Raw genomic sequence first — 17,021 nt, forward strand, 5'->3', positions numbered from 1 at the left:
ATGTGTTATGGACCACTTATATACTAGCGAAACAGACTTCCTCATTGAATAACATCCACTGCATTGTTCTGATTTTTGCCTTGACACTTCAAATGTGAGCATTTCTTATAAAGGGAAGCAAGAGGTTGTCTTCTTAGGCAGGCTAGTTTAAACATGTTATCTAATGGAACTGACAGGATATTTTACTTAGTGTGCTACAACATGAACATGTTTTTGTATTATGATACTTATGGTCTCCCAAGTTCTCCCATTATCCACTTCATTCACCGTTGTTCTTTCAATACAAGCTATACAATTTGATTCTTGCAATGCTAATTATTCCAACGTGTTAGCAACAAATAAGCTCCTTTAAGAGTTGCTTTGTAGGGAGTTCTGCAGATGTATATGCCACTCATGATTGATAGATAAACAATAGTATCTTTTGAATTTTGAACAAGACTAGCACAACAGTAACCATGCTCGATATGTTGGTTGGATAAAGTTTCCAAACAGGCAGAAGAATGCTAAGGGAATGTGAACAAAGTTATTTCTTAAAGCTACCAAATTGATTCTGTTGGCCCCCAAGGCTTGAGACTAAATCATCTCCACCGGTTGCATGTGCAACTATAAACCCACTTTTTCCAAGACCAACACTCACCCCTATCCCCTAATGGCAAACAGAATCAGTTGATAAGATTACGATTTACGTGCAAGTGATCTCGAACTCAAGCTTTATCAATGATTTATCTTAAAATTATTATGATTCTCAATGTCTAACATCGTGGTATAATTAATGGAATCACTTATCCATACTAATTTTTTTTATTTAAAGGAAAAAAAAAGGATATTTCAAAGGCATGGTAAACAAAATAAAGATTTTAACAGGATGAGGAATGCATGTAATTAAAATCTTAATCCAAACTACCTTCAAAAACGAAAATCCTTATCCAAATAGGATATTTTAAGTTCTTAATTTCACCAAGAAAATCCATCCAAGGTCCCACCGTGTCCACCGACCCAGTCTACTACTTTCCCTGTCACCGCAACTAGCTATCCAAAGACGCCCACAACATCAAACAACCTCAGAAGCCACACCCACGTAAGCTAACTTTTATCACAGGCGAGTGACGTTAGGAAAAACATTTAAAATAAATAAAAAGGCGATAATGGATAAGTATAAATACATGATTTTCTCTATGTTCATCTGGCAAGCTTTCGCTGGTTTTAAGAGAGAGAAAAAAAAAAAAAACGAGATTGTTTCAAGTTGAACTATCAGAACGACACTTGTTCCGTTGCTCTCTCTCTCGTTCCTCCCAATTTCCTTCATTAGGGTTAGGGTTCTTTTCCCTCTCGCCTTTCTTTTTCTTATTTCTTTGGTTTTGCATTGCGGAGAAAAGCTGAAAATCGAGCTCTTCGTGTTTTTTTTAGGTATTTAGAAAATTAAATTATTATTTACATGAATGTTGCTTTTTGGGGGGGATTTGGTTACCTGATGAAGCTGTAATTAGTTTCCTGATTTATGTAATTCTGATTAGGTTTTATGGTTATTGCTTATAGTTTGGTTCCGTTAACGAAAACTGAAGGTGCAATTTTTTAAGAATGAAGAATAAAGAATAAAATACATAATTTTACTTAATATAAAACAGTTACGTGACAACAGGTATTGTGTTTATGTTTATTGGTTTAGGGTTAATTGATTAGGAGTTTGGTTTCAGTCGTTTGCTTTTACTTTTTTGCGTTTTTTGGGAAGCAAAGCAAATAGAAAAAAAAAATCAAATAGCAAAATTAGCAAGCCAAAGAGGCCTTAGTTAATTCTTTTTTGTAGATTTTCTTGATTTTTTTACGGTTACTGTTTAATGATGGCAATTTATATCTGGTGTGTGTTGTGTTTAGCGTTTTAGCAGCATTAATGGTAGCTAAATAAGGAATGGGTTTACTGTTATTTCAATTATGGTATTGTTGAAGTGGTCGTAGTTAATGACTTTTAATTTGATTTTTTTGGGCCATTTTTTAAATTTATGATTTGCAATTTTAGGCTTAGAAAATGTTAGGTACAGAAAGTTCAGAAGATGGTGGTGCGCATGCCGAGCCGCCTGATCCTGATGTTCTCGAGATTGATCCAACTTCTCGATACATAAGGGTAATATTATTTTTTTATCTGTTTATTTTGAACTTTTTATTAACTTTTATGTGGTTGTTGTCGAAGCATGTGAAAAGGAGAGATACGATAGTTTTCAATAATGCTTCGTAGCTTCTTTGATTTTTTTTTATTTAAAAGTGGAGGTGAATATCTATTTTTACTTAGTGAACTATTAGGTGTATCAGGTTATAGGTTGTTCATTCATTTGGTGTACCTTTTGTTTGCGAGATTTGAATTTTCAGTCTATTTTGATTATCCTGCATTTTCTCTAAAACCAAACTATATCTTCTGCTGGTGGCTACTTCTGTTTCATCTTGTTGATTGATACAAATTCTAACAGTATAATGAAGTGCTTGGGAGAGGCGCCTTCAAGACGGTGTATCCTTTACCTGTATCATATCTGAGGGATTGGAGTTATTTTTTATTTTGTTTTTCCAAGCATGCCTGTTGGTACTGTATAACAATAGAGCAATGCTATGAGTAGAAACAAGCGAATCATTTTTATAGCTAGAGTTTATCTTGTCTTAGTTGGTAGGCTTCCTTAATTTTATAACCAACCAGTTACAAGGCATTTGATGAAGCTAATGGAATTGAAGTGGCATGGAACCAAGTTCGGATTGATGAGGTACTACAGAAGCCAGAAGACTTGGAGAGACTGTATTCTGAAGTGCGTCTTTTGAAATCCTTGAAACATAGTAATATTGTAAGGTTTTACAATTCATGGATTGATGATAAAAAGAAGACTGTCAATATTATAACGGAGTTGTTCACCTCAGGAAGCCTCAGACAGTACGTTTACACTTCTTATCATATCTTTGCTAGAATTCCACCTTTTGTTTTATAGTGAAATTAGCCTCGTGGTTAGTGTGTGTGATATTTGATTTAGGTACCGTAAGAAACACAAGAAGGTTGACATGAAGGCTGTGAAGAGTTGGGCAAGACAGATTTTAACAGGTTTAAATTACCTGCATAGTCATGACCCACCAATTATACATAGGGATTTGAAGTGTGATAACATATTTATCAATGGCAACCAAGGTGAAGTTAAAATTGGTGATCTTGGGTTGGCAACTGTTTTGGAGCAGTCTAATGCCAAAAGTGTGATTGGTATATTTTCTATTTCCCTTTCTTCATGGTTCCTTTTAGTCTGTATGTTCATTTTATGGTGGTACACCTATTTTCATGGATATTCTGATAGGAATCCCTGAATTTTCTTTTTTAATGGGATAGGAACCCCTGAATTTATGGCACCAGAGCTGTATGATGAGAATTACAATGAGTTGGTTGATATATATTCCTTTGGAATGTGCATGCTGGAGATGGTGACTTTTGAATATCCTTACAGCGAGTGTAGAAACTCAGCTCAGATATATAAGAAAGTTTCATGTGTAAGTTTGTTATTTAATTGAGCTTGTAAATACTGCTTCACCCTATATTGTCAAGTACCTTACTCCTTCAAACTTTCGTAGGGAATAAAGCCCGCTGCCCTTTCTAGGGTTAATGATCAAGAGATGAAACTATTTATTGAGAAGTGTTTAGTCCCAGCACCTCAAAGATTATCAGCAAAGGAGCTTTTAATGGACCCCTTTCTTCAAGCAAATGGATCAGCAAAGAATCGTCCTTTTCCACTCCCTGATATTGTTATGCCCAAATTGGGAGCCTTTGGAGACCGCTGCCTGATGTCAGAAGCACCTGCTTCTGCAAGGAATAGACCATCCTTTGTGGATCTTGATAGTGATAGCGAGCTGCCTGTTATCCATTCTCTTGATAATTCCTTGGGCATGGAGGTTCGAAGGACAAAAAAAGGCAACCTTTTCTTGTTAAAAGGCGAGGGAAATGATGAAAACTCAGTATCATTAATACTTCGAATAGCTGATCAGAATGGTAAAAAATAGTCCAACTGGAAAAATATCCACTCTCGTTTACTCTCTTTACACTCTTAACTTGATAGTTTGATTACTTTTTACGTTGTTGCAGGTCGTGTGAGAAACATTCATTTCCTCTTCTTCCTTGATAGTGATACTGCCCTCTCAGTTTCAAGTGAAATGGTTGAGCAACTGGAACTAGCAGATCAGAATGATGTGTTCATAGCAGAATTGATTGATTTGTTGTTACTGAATTTAATACCCAGTTGGAAACCTTGTGTTCCCATTAGTCATCTGGTTCCTCCAAATAAAACACAAACTTCTTCAAGAGATTATCAGAACTCTAAGCCACAAGAATATCGGGAGACTTCATTGGGGTCTTTCCAACGTACCTGTAAAGCTGATGATGGTTCACAGTCCAAACTTTGTTGTGACGTTAGCACTTTAAGAGGATCTGATGAATCAACAAGGCAAGCATTCAGTTCAGTGAGACTTAATGGAAAAATGTCTCATGCTGATTTTGGTAACCAGAATACAATCATGGCAGAAGATTCTGGTTCTGAGATGTCATTTGCTTCTGCAAACTCTAATGAGTTGAATGACAAACTTAGCTCCATTCATTCATCCACGTCCGTCGAATCAGGGTCTATGGGAAGTAGTGGATGCAGGTTTAAAGGAGGTGTGAGCAAATTGTTGTCTGGAGCAGAATTGTCCTTTGATGTGAAGAGTAAGAATGCGAATCCAACTGCTGTGTCTTCTCCCACTCGTCCTGACGGAGATGAGGAATTAAGATTGGAGCTGGAAATGATTGAGTTGCAGTATCAGGAGGCAATGAAAGAAATATCCAAGAAAAGACATGAAGCTATCATGGACACCAGAAGAAGATTGTCCCAGAAAAAGGTGCAGTCAGTTTGCTAGTCCATCTTCTCCCTTTTTCTCCCCAAAATTTGTTTTGTAAATGGTCCTCAAAAGTGTACATATTTTGTTATGGACAGAGAAGCCTCTTGTTTTTTTCCCCCGTTTTTGTGGCTGAGTGGTAGGAAGAGAGAGTCAATTGTTAATATAATAACTTCTCTTTCACTCTTTTCAGAAATTGAGCTTGAAGTTGTGTTCTTCATTTTGCTTTATCCTAAAGAGTATAGTGGATGACATGACAATAAAACTGCTTAGAAGGTTCCATGATGGATATGTGACCTGGTCTACATGTATTTTATCTCCTGGACTCCTGCCTAACTAGCCCTTGGGGAGTGGGGAGAGGATCTACCTAGCTTTGGGCAGATTGTGCCTTCACACCTTGCCCTTCCCTCTCCCTTTCTCTCTCTTCATTTCCATCTCTCTATCTCCTGATTTCCCCCTTTCCCTCTCCCTAACTGATCTTCCTTTTTTTTTTTTGGTAATTTTTTTGGCTTATTTATTTGTATATTTTTTAATTTTAATATACTAGATTTTGTTTTGTTGATTCCAAAAAAAAAAAAATTTGAAAAATAATGTAGATTTTTAATTTTATATTTTATTGAAATATAAAATCTTAAATTCTTTCGAGTTTTAAAATAAACATTAGTTCAAACAAAAAAGTGTTGAATATATGCTTGAAATTGATATATATATATATTGAAATATAAAATCTCAAATTCTTAGTTGTATTAGTAATATTTAATTTTAAAAAATTAAAAATAAAAAAATGGAAATAAAATTAAGTCCGGCCCAAATCTGAATTGGGCCTCAATTAAGCCCGGACAGAGGTCAAAATTTGGCGGGAGATCTCATTTTGGCACCAAAAATATTCAAAAAAGCAACCCATTTCCAAACTCCCCCAAACAAACCCTTAATTTCTCTCTTTTCCGTCAAAAAAAATTTTCCAGACAAATACCCTAGACAAAGATCCCCTATCACCATCCAACATGGCTCGCGAAGAGGAATTGCAGATAAACATGGCGAAGCGTGCGTACAGGAAAGCCAAAGAGGAAGGGAATAGGCAAGAAGAGGCAAGGTGGGCAAATGTAATTGGAGATATTCTGAAGAACAGAGGAGAGTACGTGGAGGCACTCAAGTGGTTTCGAATCGATTACGATATTTCGAACAAGTATTTGCCTGAGAAACAGTTGCTTCCCACTTGTCAGGCTCTAGGTGAGGTCTATCTTAGGTTGGAAGACTACCAGGATGCGTTGATTTATCAGGTAATCTGTTTTTCCTTTTTTTTTTTGGTTGATTGTGTTTGGTTTTTTAGGGTTTGTTGATTGACCTGGTGAGAGAGATGTTTTGCGGTTTTGATTTGTTAATCCTATTGCGATACATTGGTTATTCTTGGCCCATTGTTAGAGAGGATATGAAGCATGGGAATGTGAAAGAAAATCGAGGGTTGGGAAAAAGGGCAGTTCGGAAAAAAATTTCCAAGGAAATTTAAATTGTGGAATATGGATTAAAGAATTCGATTGTAGTTTGTTTGGGTGGAGAGGAAATGCATAAAACATATAGGAAAATGTGGAAATGTGGGGTTGAGTTGGTGGTATCCAATCTTTTTTTTTTTTNGGGTTTGGGGATGTGGTGGGGTGGGGATAAGTAATGATATCAGATTTTCATTGTTTTGAGGCAAATGATCAGTGGGCTAATTGCAATACAAACGTAGAATTTCCATCACTCTAGTCAGGATATATTTGTAGATCGAAAATCTAAGACCACAAGGAGGCTAGTATTTAGTTTGATGTTTTCAAGAGGATGCTCCAATACTTAGAACTTGAGACTTCAACTTGGAGGTCCTAGTTTCAAGTCTTCAGAATGGGATGGGGATGGCAGAGTTTTACCTCTTGCTGTATAGCCCAAAACCCAGTGCGTCTCGTATGCACCAAAAAATAAAATTTAGTTTGGTACATTTCTGATTGATAAATAATTACAGTATTTTTTTATTTTATTGCAGAAAAAACATTTGGATCTTGCTAAGGATGCCAATGATCTTGTTGAGCAGCAAAGAGCCAGCACACAACTTGGGCGTACCTACCATGAAATGTTTTTAAAATCTGATGGTGACCATTACTCAGTTCGGAAAGCCAAAAAATATTTTAAGTGTGCCATGGAGCTTGCTCAGACTCTCAAGGAGAACCCCCCTAATAATAAGTCTTCTTTTCGCAAAGAGTATATTGATGCACACAATAATATTGGTATGCTAGAAATGGACCTTGATAACTTGGATGAAGCACTAAAATTCCTCACTAAAGGTTTGGAGATATGTGATGAAGAGGAAGTCGCTGAGGATGATGATGGGCGTAGTAGGCTTCATCACAATCTGGGAAATGTTTATATTGAGTTGAGGAGGTGGGACAAAGCACGTGAACACATTGAGAAAGACATAATAATTTGTAAGAGAATTGGGCACTGCCAAGGAGAGGCAAAAGGGTACATTAATCTTGGTGAGTTGCATTACAGGGTTCAAAAGTATGATGAGGCAATACTTTGCTACCAGAAGGCACTTGATTTGGCAAAATCCATGGAAGATGAGGATGCTTTAGCAGCACAAATCAATCAAAATATCAATACTGTAAAGGAAGCTATTAATGTAATGAATGAACTGAAAAAGGAAGAGCAGAATCTCAAGAAGCTTAGAAGAAAGATGGTTACTGCAAAAGGAACACCGGAGGAGCGTAAGTTTCTGCTACAGCAGAATTCATGTCTAGATCGTCTCATTGAGAAATCAGCTATGATCTTTGCATGGCTGAAGGTTAGTTCCTGTTGCACATGAATTTTTCTTTCTTTTGTTTCTTTTCAAGCATAATTGCATTTTAACATGGAATACAGACTTAGATGTCATCCAATTATTGTCATTATTTTTCTAAAGCCCCATGCTGAAAGTGCATTGGACATAATAGCACAGAATTCTTTGGCGTTTGCTATGCTATTGATATGGTTTCAAATCAATGCTCTGCCACATACTTTTTTTTTTTTTGCTCAAAAGCTTTTTGTCCCTGAAGCTTGCTTTGTCTTATATACTGCATGTGAATATGGTTGCGGGGACTGAGGTGTTTGATTCATCATTTTTTTTGTTCCTTTTTATAGTTGAATGGAATAAATAGCATGGATGGGATGCTTTTTTGCCATCTCTTGTTAGTTCTTTTTCCTTTTGGGTTATCAATATGCTATAAAGGGTACAGAGCATGTTAATGCATATATAACTAAAGAACATTGACAGTAATATCGAGTAGATGTTCTGGACGCTTAATGATATTAGATGGCATTGCAGCTTATTTATTTTGTGCTTTTAGTTTTAGGCAAATTACTCTTTTGTTATGTTAAGAGATTATTGTCTTGGATTTGAGAATGATTATTGTCTACTTTTAGAAAGATTTGGTGCATTTGTAAAATGTCAACAAAGTAGAAGAAAAGAAAAGACAATTCAGGGATGTTTAAGAATGAGCATGATCCAGTACCATCAGATTCTCACTGTATGTTGTGGACTATCCGTTATGGTTTGTTTGCTTACTAGTTTAAGGGGTCATAAGGGCTCAGAAAAAGAGATTTAATTGCTGAAAAAACTTAGGTGGTTATAGCTTGGTTTTAGAGGGTTTGGGGGATGGATTGTGTTTCTTGTAGTTTTGCTCTGATTTTTTCAGCTCCTCTCTACTTTAGGCTGCAATTAGACATGAAGGGTTAGAAATAAAAAAATAGAAAAGTAGGAGAAAGAGAAAATACTAGGCTGTCCAAAGTCAGTCTTTGCACCATCAAATGGAAGTTTCAATGTTTAAAATACTCCTGGGCAAAGGAAAACTGGAAAAAGTTATTCTCTTATACATTTACTAAAACATGTATTTGCAAAGGCTACTGGTGCTCTTTTCATAGATTTGTTGTCCAGTGATTCAGGGAAGATGGGTGGGTTGACTCTTAAAAGTTGAAAGAAGTCCAGAAAAACCTAGACTAGAAGAGGACCTTAAACCAAAAGATGGATAAGTTTCTTAAATTTATGTAGGTGTATATAAGGCTTCTTAAATGGCTTCCATAGTGGAAGTAAGCCATCTTAATTTCTTAATATGCATCAAAGCTTATTGTTGGAGTGTAGTCAGATATTGGTGTTTTCATGTTTGCTTTTAGCATTGCTGTTTATATTGATAATATTTTAGCAGGATGTAGAATTGTGCAAGTAATATCTGTATAATGTCATGGGCTCTTGTAGTAGGAGAGTATTTTAGATATGTTCTTGCATATTCAATATTGTCCCGCTTATGTTTTGAATATTTATGTTTAGCATCGTGAATTTGCCAAAAGGAAGAAGAGCATAGCAAGTGAACTTTGTGATAAGGAAAAGCTGAGTGATGCATTTTTAGTTGTTGGAGAATCATACCAGAAGCTCAGGAACTTCAGCAAAGCCATTAAATGGTACACAAAGAGTTGGGAAGGATACAAGTTAATTGGAAATCTGGAGGTGAGCTTGGTATTAGTTTTATGATCTGTTTAATATACGATTCTCAAGTTTGTTGTTTTACTGAAGTATAATTAATTGAAACTAACAATTGTTTTATGTTTTTTATTTGTAAATGATCTTGATAATCAAAGTACAAAACTTAATTTGTGTTGCTTGGGATTCAGAGATGTTGTTGGTCCTGCTTTAGGGAAGGGTTTTGTAGCCAATGCATTGTTCTTGAATGTGTTTTATGCTTGGAGGTAGATAAATTATTAACTGTTGTTAACTTCAGGGTCAAGCATTGGCAAAAATCAATATTGGTGATGTTTTGGACTGCAGTGGTGATTGGACTGGAGCACTTGAGGCATTTGAAGAGGGCTGCAGGTCACTTTTTCTATCTTTACTTTTTTAGGTGCCATTTGTTTTTTTTTTTTGCTTTCTGTTTACTATTCCATTTTCAAAATTTTGGAGTTGGGTCATGTTGAAAATCATTTGGTGAAAAATTTTTAAAAATGGCAAATAAGTTTCTGAAAAGTAGTAAACAAGAATTTGTCATTTCCTACTATTTGGAACCAATGGAAATAGATCCTTTAATGAGGTCTTCCCTTTGAGCTCTCATAAACACACATAGAAGTGTCAATTTCAGAGGCTTCAGGACAGACCTTGCATTTCTGAGCCCCGTCTTTCATGTTGTTAAGTTATTTAAATCTAAATTTAAGTAGTTGGATCAAAGGATTTACCTTTGTTTCTTTTGCAGTCATTGGATGCTTTAATTTTTCCTTTTGGTTGTTGATTGTTGAAGTTATGACAATAAGGTATTCCAAAACAATGTCTTGTGCCATTTTAGCAAATTGCAAGTGTTTGCAACCAAAGTATTTGCTTAAATTTCTGATTATTTGTTTTGCATGTGTAAATCATTGTCATCCTAGCACACCAGGTCATTATTTTTTGAGTTTTCAAAACCAACCAATGAATTTAACTTGTGCTTGCTTTATTAGTTTAAAAGTTTAATTTGTGCTCTGTTTTACCATACTGCAGGATTGCTGCTAAAGCTAAGCTTCCTTCTGTTCAGATTTCTGCATTGGAGAATATGCATTATAGCCACATGATAAGATTTGACCATGTTGAAGAGGCCAGGTAAATTTGCTTACATGAGCCCTGATTATTTAGCTGCAAGCTTGTAACTTTTGCAATTGGAGTTTCCACAATTCAAAAAGGTAATTTGTTTAGATTTTAAAGATTTTGAGGGCCAAATATAGATTCATGATATTGTCTTTTTGGACTTAAGAGACATTGGTCTTTATTATTTGCTTAAGAACATTGCTATTCTGTAGGAGGTTGCAGCTTGAAATTGACAAATTGAAACAGTCAAAAACTAAGGAGCTTGAAGCAAAACATGTCACAATGGATTGCTGCTCTGAAACTGACACAGAAGGGGATGATCATTGCTCAGATAACATGTCTAATGCATACTCAGGGGTGATGAGTAAATCCAATTCTAACAAATCAGCATCTTTAGCTGCTAGTGGAGAGCTGAATGATGATTTACCTCTAATTTCACTTATCCGACCCAGCAAAAGATCATCCAAAACTGAAACAGCCCCCTCAGGAAAATACAATATTTCTACTGAGCCAGATGAAGCTTTTCCAAGTAGTTTGTCCAAATCAACAAGAAATCAGCAAACAGTTGTTGGTCGTAAACGTGTTCGTGTAGTCCTCTCGGATGATGAAGGTGACATGCATGATGAAGTAGAAGGCTCTGCAGGAAGGCTGCATGAATGTCCAGTTAATGTTGCTGCTTCAAACGAATGTGAGTTGTTAGTGTATTTGACATATGTTCTTTTGTTCCTGTTAAAGGTTTAAGGTAATGACGTAAATGTAAATGTATCATTTCCCCTGACTGCAGTTAAGAGTAAAAGTGGTCCTGTCCGTTCTGATTATAAATCTCAGGTATATAAGCAACTGGAGTAGTCCTGAAGAATATTGTTAACCTTGTGAAATTGGTGCGTAATTGCATACTCCTTTTGTTTGGCAGGATTTCTCCCCAGTTCCCTCCAAAAGTCCCATCCAGCACTGCAATCTTGTCAATATTGAAGAAAGCATTTGTTCATACAAATCTGTGAGCCCCAATATAACTGTTTCGAATGGAAAAATTAACAGATCTTTAAGTGATGCCGAAGTTGTTATTGTTTCTGGTTTTGCTGCTAGCACTTTGAAATGTGACATCAATGCCTCTGAGAACTTACTGCACGAACATAATGCTCCTCATCTCAAGTTGCATACTACTGATAATGAGGATGATGTTAGTGTTTCTCATGCTTTTTATGTACTGCTTAATTTGGTCAGTGATTGTTGTCATACTTTTTATGGAAAATGTAAAATGTGCAAATGAGTAGGTAGTGCTGCCTATGCATTTTTCTTTTGACAAGTTTGTCAATAAATAAAATGTGTTTGGTCCATTCCCTCCTCTGAAATCTGTGGCTAATCCTTTAACTTCTCCTTATACTAGAACTTCAACAATGTGTCTGCAAAATTGAATGCAATGTTCTAATGAAAAAGTGATTGTTAAAAATCTCTGTTGTTCATATGCATTTTTTTGGAGCACAGGCGGCCTTAATGGTTTCTTAGATGCCTTTTTATGTAATGTTGCTATAATTATGAATTCTTTTGTTTGCTTATTCTGCTGGTTATGCTGTAGGGCTGCATAACATTCAAAGTTGATACCAGCATGATAAATGTGGAATTGAGCTCATTTATGATTGGCGATAAGATAAGCATGGAGTCTTTGGAGGTTGAACTAGCTTGCTTATATTATTTGCAGCTTCCTGTAGAGAAGAGATCAAAGGGTAAGGACTTATTGTCAAAATTTACCAGTTTCTTTATTAAAAAAATTCTGGGTGGGTGAGAACAGTGGAAAGCGTAACTGGTCTAGAATGACAGAGTTACAATTGAATTGTGTGCATTGTCAAGAATGTAGCGATCTTTAAGCTTCTGCAGTGATTGAAATAAGAAAGGATGTTAAAGTAATTCAAGATATTGACCAATCAACACCTTAAAATCTGGTCAAATATTGCATGTCTCAAACAATTCTTTATTTGAAGTAAAGTGGCAGTACTTTTACAGATATTGTGGTTAGTATAATACTATTGAAGTTGCTTGGCAGTGGAATGTCATAGAAATGGCTTTAATATGAAGAATTGAAGTCACAAATGGTGGCAATAAAGAATTATACAACTCTTCTTAATATTGAATTGGGGACAGAAATGGTTAAATCTTGAACATGTGCCTAAGGACACTACCAACAGGGCATGCACTTTTGCATACCATTAAGACTTGCTTTTGGCAACAAATTTTTTAATAAATATATATAATGCCACTAATGAAACTCTTGTGAAAGGAAATGAAGAGTTCTTGTGGTTGCTATCATCACTTCTTTCTTCCTTTTTCTTTACTCATCATTTGCTGTAATTGCTGCATTGTTACTCCTCTCTCTTGTTCAATTATCTTTAGTTCTCTCCAGATTTCTTACAGTTTTGTGAATGGTGTCTTATTAGGTCTGTTGCCCATCATTCAGAACATGGAATGTGGTGGGAGACCTCTGGAATCCTTTGAAAACTTTGATGCTCTTAGGAATCATATGAGGAAGGTTTTGGTTGATGTTGTTATTGATGGTATGTGTAACAATTGACTTCCATCATCCAAAGTAATGATATTTATAGATTCCAATAGTTCCTGCAGGCCTAATTACCATGGCATTTATTTTGGTGCTGCTGTGTCTAAGCTAAATTATTCCTGTTTCGAAGTGCATTTCTTTCTTGTTCATGTCAAATTGCCAACACTACCTCCTGTGTGAAGGATTAGTGTCAATCAAGTTATATGAACAGGATTTCAGTTTTTAACATGGCAAAGTACCATTTTAGCTGTTTAATCCTGATTTATGTGCACTGTCAACTGGTTGTCTTGTGCATGCTTCTTTGAGATGTTTAGAGTACGGATCATCCAAAGATGTTTCCCCAAACTGAATTATGAATCTTAATATTCTACAGTCAAGAAACAATGTTTGACCATGTATGATGCTGTAGACTTCTAGAACATTTTCAAGCCAGAAATAGCTAGCCAGATTACTCTGTGCATTATAGTTGTCGTATTGTTTTAACTTTTCCTTATATGAATTTCATTGCTAGGAGATGATTTACATCTCATGAGTTATCTTCACAGGATGGGTCCAGAAGCGCTTGATGAAATTGTATATTGACAGCTGCAATGAATTATCTGAGGCACCAAATATGAAGTTGCTTAAAAAATTGTATGTTTCAGAGGTAAGAATGTAGATTTAATAGTAGTTTGTTGGTGATGCAACTTTATATTGTTATGCATTGTACAAATTGCTGCAGGGTAGCCCATTACATCATACTTGGAAGCCTAAATAGTTTTATTCAATTTTCTATTTACTTTTTGTGTACCAGATAGAGGATGACGTTGATGTGTCTGAATGTGAACTGCAAGATATATCAGTAACTCCATTGTTGAATGCCTTGTATACACATAAAGGGGTTGCCATGCTAGACCTTTCTCACAACTTGTTAGGTATAAAATCCCATTTCTGTTCCATCTTCATTGAAGTTTGCATGTATTGTCAGTCTACAAATTGTTATTCACCATTTGTTTTGATATATTTCATGAACAAAATCAGTCAATTATTTCAGGTTGTAGTTTCTCTTGAAAATGAATAATCCTGAATTCCTTTAATTATTAGTGGTCCAATGGTTGCTGTTTGCCAGGAAATGCAACAATGGAGAAACTCCAACAATTTTTTTCATCATCAGGCCAAAAATATGCTGACTTGACTTTGGATTTGCATTGCAATCGATTTGGTCCTACTGCTTTATTCCAGGTTGGTAGCTAACATTAAGACCATTTTCATTCTGCAAGTTCAGAGCTTCAAAGTGTATTATTTGTTTCATTCTCTTTTTAAATGAAACAACATCCTTTGTTTGGCGATGGGCTTTTCATCTATAACTTTGTATTTCAAGGTTCAATTCTTTCTCCCAACACTGAAGCATGGTAGTTATATTTGAATGTTATACTTAAATATTGCGAGAATGCTGATATTCTTCACAGAAAATAATCTTCTAATTCATTATTAGTGCAGTTCGAGTAATTAACACCTTTTTTTGGTGTCCTAATATGTTCAAATTTCCCTGATTATCAGATTTGTGAGTGCCCTGTGCTGTTCACTCGACTTGAAGTACTTAATATCTCTGGTAATCGTCTCACTGATGCATGTGGATCATATTTATCAACCATCCTTGAAAAGTGCAAAGGTAAATTGCAATCCTTACTGTTCAGTCAATTTTAATATAGGTTTCATTACATTTACTAAATGGCTTATTGATTAGTTTTTGCCTTTGGAATAATGGTGTTGTCAGATGAAAATCTCTGTTTTGTATTAAATGAATATAGATTCTTTTGCTTGAATATATCAGCTGATGTCCTCTTTGATCTTTAGCCCTGTTCAGCTTGAATGTAGAGCGCTGTTCCATTACTTCCAGAACAATTCAAAAGGTTGCTGATGCACTTGGTACTGGATCTGCCCTATCACAACTTCTCATAGGTATGCTTATCAAATCAGTGAATAATCCTCCATAATTCCCTTCTTTTTTTTTCTTCAGAAAAGCTCTCTAAGCATCACTCTTTTGGCAGGATATAACAACCCTATATCTGGGAATGCCATCACTAATTTATTGGGCAAACTTGCTAAAATGAAAAGGTTTAAGACACAGAGAACTTTTGTTTTGTTTTTCTTGATGTAGTTTATAATTTATAAATGCAGAAGCACCTAAGCTTCAGTCTTGCTAATGTATTATTTTTTTCAGATTTTCAGATCTTAGTTTAAATGGCTTAAAACTAAGCAAGCCTGTGGTTGATGGCCTTTGCTACCTTGCTAAAACCTCATGTCTGTCACGATTGATGCTTGAGGGCACTGGTATAGGAACTGTAAGCAAAATTTCATGTTCCCATTTCTTTTACTTCAATATTAGTTTGCTTCGAGTGCATGGCTTAACTTTCTTTTTCTGCTTGTGATTGGGTTCTGATGTCATTTGTAGGATGGAGCACTAGGATTGACTCAATCATTGTTCAGCTCAACTCAGGAGCCTTTGAAACTTGATCTGTCTTATTGTGGAGTAACATCTACATACGTTTATCAACTTAACACCGATGTTACTTTCATTAGTGGCATTCTTGAGCTCAACCTTGGAGGAAATCCCATTATGCTAGAGGTTTGTATATATATATATATATATATATATATATAANGTTATATATATATATATATATATATATATATCAGATTATGACATTTTGCTGTATGCAAGTACCTTGCAAAAAACTGTTTAAAATTAGTACGAACTGCAGGTTTTGGATTTTGGATTTGAGACACTGGTGCAGTTTGTCTGTTCTGGGGCTAGTGTAACATCATTTTTGTTTATTTTAGAGAGTATGTTATGGAAATCTATAGCTTTTATTTTGTGCACACTATGTGGATTTACCTTAAATTGTGAAGATAAGATAGAACATGAGAGAACAATTGACGCTATAATTTTTCTTCAGCTTTGAATTTAAGATTACTTTTCTGTGGAATATGATTGGAGCTATGAACACAGGGTGGCAATGCATTAGCATCACTGCTTATCAATCCTCAATGTTGTCTAAAAGCTTTGATCCTGAACAAGTGTCAGCTGGGGATGGCTGGAATTCTTCAAATAATTCAGGCACTAGCAGGTTAAATTACCAATTCCACTATCGTTTTTAATATTTCTATCAAAATTTAATTTTCTAATTTCAAAGTTGGTTTTCCTTGCAGAGAATGACTCTCTAGAAGAGCTCAATCTTGCTGATAATGCTGATACGAATAAGCAGTTAACTATACAATGTGATAAATTGACAAAAGAGAGCTCAGAGTACTTACAGCCAGACCACACCATATCTGAACCGTATCTTAATCAATGTGTTTCCAAGGAATGTGATGTTGAGCAGGGCATGTGTGTTATTAACGCAGACTGCTGTAAGCTTGAAGTTGCTGATAGCGAAGATGATGAGGTAAGGGTAGGAACAGCTGCATGTGAGTTCGATGACAGCTGTGCAAGCTCATGCCAAAGAAATTCGTCTATGGAGTGCCAGTTCATTCAAGATCTTTCCACTGCCATTGGCATGGTAAAGCAGTTGCAGGTGTTAGATCTTAGCAATAATGGGTTCTCAGTTGAAGCTTCCGAAGCTTTATTCAATGCTTGGTCATCAGGTTCAAGGGTTGGTTTAGCTTGGCGGCACATTGATAATCAGACAATCCATTTGTCAGTGGAAGTAAATAAGTGTTGTAGAGTCAAATCCTGCTGCAAAAAGGATTAAATCTATTGCTTCTGGGTGGATATTGACACGTTGTATGATTACCTTCATAGTAACAAACCACTCATCGTAGCAACATATTCCCACTGATTTTGTTCCTGTCAGCCATTTTTAACCATAATTTCGGCAGGATTTGTATTGTATCGGTTCAACTGATTGGGAAGTGTATAGCTACTTGATGGCATATCAAGGATTAGTAGATGTATATATTTTCTCGACCGAGAGTGAAAAAATTGAATTGGATCAA

General features: G+C 35.7%; 2 protein-coding genes across 4 annotated transcripts; both read left to right on the forward strand.

The window, feature by feature from the left end:
• LOC18611790 (probable serine/threonine-protein kinase WNK6) lies at positions 1,186-5,153 on the forward strand. Of its 2 annotated transcripts, none has more exons than XM_018114376.1 (8): positions 1,186-1,407; positions 2,015-2,119; positions 2,460-2,497; positions 2,681-2,908; positions 3,006-3,226; positions 3,350-3,507; positions 3,589-4,003; positions 4,097-5,153. In XM_018114376.1, exons 2-8 carry the CDS (start codon positions 2,024-2,026, stop codon positions 4,900-4,902), a joined length of 1,962 nt encoding a protein of 653 aa, XP_017969865.1. In that variant the 5' UTR covers positions 1,186-1,407; positions 2,015-2,023; the 3' UTR covers positions 4,903-5,153. The 2 variants fall into 2 exon arrangements, with proteins under 2 accessions (XP_017969865.1, XP_017969866.1); XM_018114377.1 differs by having other exon boundaries at positions 1,186-1,310.
• LOC18611791 (protein TONSOKU) lies at positions 5,731-17,021 on the forward strand. Of its 2 annotated transcripts, none has more exons than XM_018122280.1 (20): positions 5,731-6,161; positions 6,899-7,696; positions 9,215-9,391; positions 9,663-9,754; positions 10,409-10,507; positions 10,705-11,180; positions 11,277-11,320; positions 11,406-11,672; positions 12,069-12,216; positions 12,925-13,041; positions 13,589-13,689; positions 13,837-13,957; positions 14,152-14,264; positions 14,583-14,694; positions 14,880-14,984; positions 15,074-15,140; positions 15,247-15,367; positions 15,478-15,651; positions 16,036-16,153; positions 16,236-17,021. In XM_018122280.1, the coding sequence occupies exons 1-20, from the start codon at positions 5,886-5,888 to the stop codon at positions 16,775-16,777; spliced, it is 4,068 nt and encodes a 1,355-aa protein (XP_017977769.1). In that variant the 5' UTR covers positions 5,731-5,885; the 3' UTR covers positions 16,778-17,021. The 2 variants fall into 2 exon arrangements, with proteins under 2 accessions (XP_017977769.1, XP_007048291.2); XM_007048229.2 differs by having other exon boundaries at positions 5,732-6,161; positions 11,406-11,489.

This window comes from Theobroma cacao, chromosome 1, assembly GCF_000208745.1.
Source record: "Theobroma cacao cultivar B97-61/B2 chromosome 1, Criollo_cocoa_genome_V2, whole genome shotgun sequence".
In the NCBI taxonomy this organism is placed as follows: Eukaryota; Viridiplantae; Streptophyta; class Magnoliopsida; order Malvales; family Malvaceae; genus Theobroma; species Theobroma cacao.

What these genes read in the sequence shown, in the direction of transcription:
- LOC18611791 (XM_018122280.1), top strand. Translation starts at nt 5,886, where the DNA reads ATGGCTCGCGAAGAGGAATTGCAGATAAACATGGCGAAGCGTGCGTAC. An exon ending in AAAAATTGTATGTTTCAGAG is followed by an intron (nt 13,690 to 13,836) that starts GTAAGAATGTAG and finishes TTTGTGTACCAG; the next exon opens with ATAGAGGATGACGTTGATGT. An exon ending in CATCCTTGAAAAGTGCAAAG is followed by an intron (nt 14,695 to 14,879) that starts GTAAATTGCAAT and finishes TTTGATCTTTAG; the next exon opens with CCCTGTTCAGCTTGAATGTA.
- LOC18611790 (XM_018114376.1), top strand. Translation starts at nt 2,024, where the DNA reads ATGTTAGGTACAGAAAGTTCAGAAGATGGTGGTGCGCATGCCGAGCCG. An exon ending in CAACTTCTCGATACATAAGG is followed by an intron (nt 2,120 to 2,459) that starts GTAATATTATTT and finishes AAATTCTAACAG; the next exon opens with TATAATGAAGTGCTTGGGAG. An exon ending in AGAGGCGCCTTCAAGACGGT is followed by an intron (nt 2,498 to 2,680) that starts GTATCCTTTACC and finishes ATAACCAACCAG; the next exon opens with TTACAAGGCATTTGATGAAG.